The following is a 6,548-nucleotide window of genomic DNA, read 5'->3' on the forward strand; positions in this document are numbered from 1 at the left end:
ACACGCAAGGAGAAAGACGTTTCCCCTCCCCACTAATCCCCCTCTGCTCCCAGGTTGTCTTTCGAGCCACATTACCCCGGCTCTGAGGAAGCCGAGCAGTTACGAGGTCAAAATGCAGCATGGTGTAAGTGTAATAAACCGAAAGCACAGCTTCTGCTCTTAAAATCAATGACATGAACTACACCATGTTACACCCCCAACAGCAGATAATCAAACTCTTCATAGCAAAGGCCAATAGAAGAAAGAACAAAATCAAAAACCTGCTTCCCCTCACTTTCCTGCTCCGGAGAGGACGAGGGGAGGAAGACAGACAGACACTCGGTATGTCCTGGATAGAGAAATATATTTGCTTCAGAGAACGTCTCCCCTATCTCCCCCCACCCTAAAACAAGACAGGGAAAACTGTCATAAACATAGGCCAGCTGAAGCTAAAAAAAAAACCACAAACAACCCCACAACAGTCTTCCCATCTGGAGTCGGCATAACAGAGCTAACACGGTACCCCCGAAAAGTGCATCTTTAAGGGAAAAAAAAAAAAAAGAAGGTTGGGGTGATGATGGCAAAGGAAGCGGAGGAGAGGCAGCCCGGGGAAGGGCTAGTTTCCCCGGAAAGCACTCTGTGCAGCTGAGGAGGCTGCCCCAGCAGCTGCGTTCTGGAAGCTTCTGTTGGTGAGGATGCCTTGGGAAAACTCTTCCTGGGCCCTTTGGAAACTGGCTCCCGTGCGCCGATACAGGGAATGCACCTGGGAAACAGAAAGAGAGGGGGGGGGGGGAGGAAAAAAAAAAAAAAGAAGAAGAAATCAGCTCGCAGTTGGGGGCTCGCTGCGCACACCTCGCTCGCCAGCTTGCTCTCCCTCGGCCCCGTCGCTAACCTGCGCTCTTGGCAGCTACAATCACAGAATCATTACGGTTGGAAAAGATCTTTAAGTTCATCAAGTCCAACCATCAACCCAACACCACCGTGCCCCGAAGTGCCGCGTCTACGTGTTGTTTTGAATGCTTAGAGAGGGTGGGCTGGAGCCCTCCGCCTCACCCAGCATGTGACGCTGCAGGCTTCAGGAGACCCTCGTTTGTTGTAAAATGTGGAGCTCTCGGCAAAACGGCGGGTATCGGGCCAAAAACTCCTCTCCCTGCACCGTGATGGCGTGGACGCTTAACCCCCGGCGTTTACAGACACCTGCGGGGAAGGACCTGAAGGTGCCCGTCACTGCAAGCATCGTCTCCTTCAGGATACAATTTAGGAGAAAAGGAGGAGGAAGCAATAGAAAGAGGACCCGTTCAGTCTGTCCTTGCCTTCCCTGAAGCTACGCTTCTGCTGCTAATTGCAGAAACGCAGCTCTGCTGCGGTCGACCAGGAGGAGGAAAGGGGGGGAGCCAGCGGGAAGGCACGCGTTCAGATCCCACCAGGCTCCGAGAATTCCCACAACATTGCGGTAGCAGCGACTGTAAAGCCCTGGATAGCCCGACAAAACAAAAAAAATCTGCTCCGCCGGCTCTGGACAGACTCAAGCTAAGGGGAGGTGCAAGAAATTTCACGTCCGTGTTTGACGCGGGTGACCTTCGGGACCTCGCTGGCCGTCTTCTCTGGACGGCAGCCGAGGCAGCAAGCCTTACGACACCCTCCTTTATCCTACCGTGCGCTCGAGGCCCATCACGTGCACGGTTAACGGCGTGCCTTGCTGAAGCATCTCTGCCTCCTGCCCGCCTGCAAGTCTCCTCAGTGTTCATGGCATCCATGCAGGAAGCACAAGCAAAAAATACTCTCATTCAAACTCTTGAGAGTGCCCTGATTACATCTTCAAAAGCGACCTAATCCCCAGGCGGATGAGAGGAGCTGGCAGGATACCCTGGGAGCCGCCTGACCTGCAGATCTGCGATCCAGCCGAGACCTCGCCTTGCCTCCGAGCCACTCACCTGCTTCAGGAGGAAGAGCGAGAGAACCGCGCACAGCGTGAAGAATCCTGCCACCACCATCATGATGACGGCCACGGCCAGGTTCCCGTGCAGCTCGGACAGCGCCGCAATCCATCCGCTGCGAGGAAGAGGAGAGCAGGGTGAGCTCGGCGAGCGTTCCGTTCACGGGATGAGGTGGAGCAGAGGGAGAAGAGGCACTGATGGTTGCACGAGAGCCTTTGGGAGAAGGTTACAGGGAAGCGCAAACCCAAACGTAACGGCTGTGGAAACAGGGACCCAGAGCTCATCGAGGCGCTCGTTCGGGGGCCAGAATTTCCATTATCGTTTTTAGAAGCGATCCACCACACGAGAATCGTGCTCGCCCCACCCGCCTTACAGCCCTGGCCCCTGGACCACCCCTCTTGGGCGGCGATCGATACCCTTGGCGCCGTCATAGACCAAGTCACGCCCACGAGCACCGAATTCAGCCGAAAAGCGTAAAGATAGGCCGGTACATCTAAATTGGAAGAGATCCGCTGGCAGATCTGGAGCCTAGACCTACGTGTCACCGTGACAGCTCTGCCTGGCCACGGATGAAGTCAGAGCCACAGGAAGGAGGAAACTGGCAGTTGTTGAAGGGAAGGGGCAGGGAGGGTGTTGGGAGTTACCAGTGCTTGGCCGTGGGTGAAAACACCAAGATGCCTCACTCAAAACACCCTCCCGGGTGCCGGAGAAAGGGACCTTTCCAACTGCTAAACCAAACAAGCCACGTGCCACCAGGAGAGAGGGAATCAAGCGAGCCAAAGCGTCCCGTCTGACGTGCGGCACAACTTCTTGCTCATGACAAGGCAGCGGAAAGGCACACCAGGCACTGCAGCCAAAAATAAACGCACTGTCTGGCTTGAGGAAACGTAGCAGAAAGCTCAACGCACGCTTCTGCCAAGTCAGGCTGAAAATGGAGTGCCCCCACCCCATCCTGCATGACTAAGGCAGCACCGGGACAGCTTTGCCCATGAGCCGTTCTGCAGGCAGCGGGAAAACCGGACAGCGGTTTCACTGCGCCCGGCGCCTGAAGGCTCGCCCTCAGAGGGAACACTGAGCTGTTCACCTTTTCACCGTCCACGGCAACTCGGGAATCTGACCCGCGGCCAGCGCAGCAAGGCGAGAAGCAAGCCGGCGCTTTCGCTGCAGGGGGCAACTGCTGCGCCCACTCTAGAAGCCCAGACTCGTCTTTCTGTACCACGCCGTCACGAAAGGGTGAGGATAAACCCCTCTCTGCCTATTTTTCGAAGCGCCAACACACGCGAGAGAAATTCAGGAGGAGTTTGAGGACAGAGCCAGGCCGCCAGCAGCGGTATCGAGTTAAGCCGTACCCAGACTCCGGGTCAGAGAGCCCTCACGCTACAGCCGCTGTCAGGGAAGGCTCCATTTTAACACAAGGCTGTTACGGTCCACGCTAGAGGCTCGGCATCAGGAAGGGATATGTATTAAGTGGAGGGGGAAGGCAGCAGAGGAGGCGTGGAAGAGGTCACGTACTCCTTTCGGTGCCGGCCTGCAGCAGCGAAGGTACGTGCTTTTGCCGGGACTGGGATGGGAAGAGTGGAGGATGGAGGCAGCCCAGCTGGGACCTGCCAAAGCTGTGTATCAGGTGAGAGAGGAAAACCACGGGAGAAAGAACAGACAGCTGTCAGAAACGGACCCCAAAGCTTCTGACAGTCCCAGCCCTGGCGAGGAAAAGCATCCGTGCAGGGCTGTGACACGCCAGCCCGTGAAGCCAAGCTTACCTGTCTCCCCAGCCAGGGATGCCGACAGCCTGGATGATGTAGATTGCTATTTGGCAGAAGAAGATGAAAAAGAAGACGAAGAAGCTGAAGGAGCTGTCAGACCTGCAGGAGAGAGGGCAACAGGAGTGAAACCCAGCGCCACGATTCCCGTACAGACTCTCTCTTCTACGAGGAGGGAAACAATTTCAGTGAACCCCTTCCTCCAGAGGGAAGCTGCTACGGGGAGGTGATTTCAGGAGGAACTTACACAGCAACACAACTTCCAACATCTCCACTGCCTATTGCAAAACCCACCGCCCTGCCCAGTGCGAGATGGGGTGAAGGCGGCTTCCTTAACGCACGCAGCGTGCTCAACACATTCACGACTAAGCAGTTTCTCAGAAATTAATAAAAAGTAGGGCCCTATGACTGGCTAGGCTCGGCTTTCAAGATGAAAAAGGACCACCATAATCAAGTTCCATCGGATACTTCCAATACATTTAGGAACAAGTGGGCTTGGTCTATTTAATGATGTGAAGAGCTGGAAAAATCCTGCAGGCAATATACCATCAGACAGATAAAACCAAAGCTCCTCCCGCTAAAAGATATATCCCCGTTACAGAGGAAAATAGTACTTGCCTGAAAGCCTTGTAAATCGGTCGGTACCAACAGAGAAAGGCACAAGGGGTGAATAAAATAAACCACAGGATGGAGAGGCCAAAGTCTACTCCTCTTTCCGTCTCGACTGTGAACCACGCCAGGCAAGCAAGCAGGTTTAGGAGCAGGGTAATCGAATGCACTGTTCGGGGTGGGAGAGAGAGAAGAAACATCAGGAGGTTCTTGGAAAACGCAGAAGTCTCTCCAAGCATCCCTCATCTCTCTCTGCAACTGGGGAATCTGATCCACATGGAGCTCTGCAGAAATGAAGGAGCCTTTGGGCCATCTAATTTCCTTCCCTCCCTTCAAAGGAAAACAGAGCTTAACCTCATCTGATCCTGCTGCCTACAACCAAATCTTAACTCTTTTCAGAGCACCAAAATTGACAAATACGGTCGAGGCTGCTTTGCATCCCATCTCTGAACCGCGCTATCCGCCGTCTTTCAGAGTCTCGGGGCAGCTGTTAAAGTCTTCACGAAACAACAATCAAAACCCTGTCACGAATGAGCTGTTCTCAAAGCATAAACTTGGAGTTCTTTACATTTGCCTTTATAAAAAAAGGAAGAGAGACGTTATTTTACCCTCGCAGACACCACCTACAGAATTTACTGTAGGTCAAAGCTCAGCATGCGATACAGAATCTTCTTAGAAAGAGTTTTTGCTGCGGTTCAAGCTATTACTTACGCATCCACAAGTAATACAGCATCTTGCATATCCGCTGGTAGTCAGCTGGGATGTCTGCAGAAAAATCCTGATAAAAACACGGCTTGATCGGGCACTTCTTGGGAAGAGGTGGCCAGTTGTTCTGCCTCGCTGTGAAAAGGAGAAAGGAGCAGCTCTTCACGTGCTCTTCTCTCACCGAAAGGCTAATTTGCACGCCGGAACGTGCAAGCAGCCATTCCGACTGACATTAAAACCTTGGAAGAGGCTGGGTCTTGGTAAGTAACGAGGTTTGAGCAGGCAGCACAGCAGGGATGTGTTAACTCCGCTGGCAGCAGCGAGGCAGGTCAGCCTGGTTTGTGGGAGGCAGAATTCCCCTGCAAGGGCCAAAGGGCCATCGCAACCATCACCACTCGGCACTACAAGTCCAGATTCAGCCGTTTAAAACCGAGATTAGGGGAAAATATTGTTTTATTGTGGTTAAGAGAGCCTGAAGACTGGAAAAAAAAAAAAAAGCTTTATTGCTCTCAGCGAACACCCTTAACGTGGCAGCATCGCACCACAGCTCAGAGACGGATACAAAACTGGTGTTTGAAGCACTTAATGTGGCCAAACACAGACGCTGAGAGCACGCTCGAGGGCAGAGACCCACCAGAGCTGGTCTCCAGCACCTCATTTCTGAGCTCCTTTCCCACCTTGTAAGTTATGGGATGACAGGTACCCACAGAGGACTCAAGTCCCCAGAGGCTTGCCGTGAAGAACTAGAGGAAAGACACTCGGCTTGTAAAAAAGCTGCTTACACTTGGGACAGGCTGAGCCTACGTCAAATCCTGACCAACCAAGCGATCCAGACTTCCCTGGGCATCACCCTCCTTGCGGGCAGGGCAGGAAGAGCTACTCACGATTAATGCTGGCTGCGTTACTCTGCAATTCCCTTTCCTTCTTCTCCAGCTCGGCTGCCTTCCTCTCTAACTCTGCCTGCTGCTGAAGAAGCCCAGCCTGCGCTGCCGCGGCCACAGCCTAAAAGGGGAGGGAAAAGAGAAGTCCTTCCCTGGCCCAGGCAGCGGCAACACCACCCAGCAAACGCACCAGATGCCGAAGTGGAAGGGAAGCAAAGGCAAATTCAATAGCAAGGGTTGAGGACAACATGAAAGCCGAATATACCCGGGGCTGATCTGAAACGTCTGGAGGCTTTCTGCCTTACCTACTGGAGGACAGAATCAAGATCAACGCAGAACTCCACCCAGACATTCCTCTCTCATCCCACGGGAAGATAGGGACGGAAGAGCCCTCAGGAGGCTATCCAGGCTGTTGCCCATCCTCTACACCCTTCCCTTTCAGCAAAGCTATGCTTTTCTTGCAGCTCTGTCCACCTCCCACTTCGCCCCACCGCTCTAACCGCCTTGCAACAGAGCGGCGAGCAGGGCTCCCGGGCGTACCAGGACAATTCCCTTCCCAGCTAGGAGAGGAGGTCCAAAGGAAAGGCAAGACAGCTCTCTACCACACCCCTTAAGCATCTCTTCTACCTGCTCGCTATTCTGAGAACCGCCGCTTTCTGCCGGCAGCCTCGGCTCCT

At 53.8% G+C, this 6,548-nt stretch overlaps 1 protein-coding gene across 1 annotated transcript in view; it reads right to left on the reverse strand.

The window, feature by feature from the left end:
- Positions 1–461: 461 nt before the first annotated feature.
- The window catches only part of SCAMP2 (secretory carrier membrane protein 2), a 7,385-nt gene continuing 1,298 nt past the window's right edge, over positions 462–6,548 (reverse strand). Inside the window, exons 3-8 of the mRNA XM_010293676.1 lie at positions 5,875–5,992; positions 4,997–5,125; positions 4,295–4,454; positions 3,677–3,778; positions 1,914–2,031; positions 462–742 (exon numbers count right to left, since the gene is read on the reverse strand). Coding sequence (XP_010291978.1) covers positions 596–742; positions 1,914–2,031; positions 3,677–3,778; positions 4,295–4,454; positions 4,997–5,125; positions 5,875–5,992 — 774 coding nt within the window. The 3' untranslated portion in view covers positions 462–595. The remainder of the gene's footprint in view (positions 743–1,913; positions 2,032–3,676; positions 3,779–4,294; positions 4,455–4,996; positions 5,126–5,874; positions 5,993–6,548) is intronic.

Source organism: Phaethon lepturus, unplaced genomic scaffold (assembly GCF_000687285.1).
Source record: "Phaethon lepturus isolate BGI_N335 unplaced genomic scaffold, ASM68728v1 scaffold37118, whole genome shotgun sequence".
Classification (NCBI taxonomy): Eukaryota; Metazoa; Chordata; class Aves; order Phaethontiformes; family Phaethontidae; genus Phaethon; species Phaethon lepturus.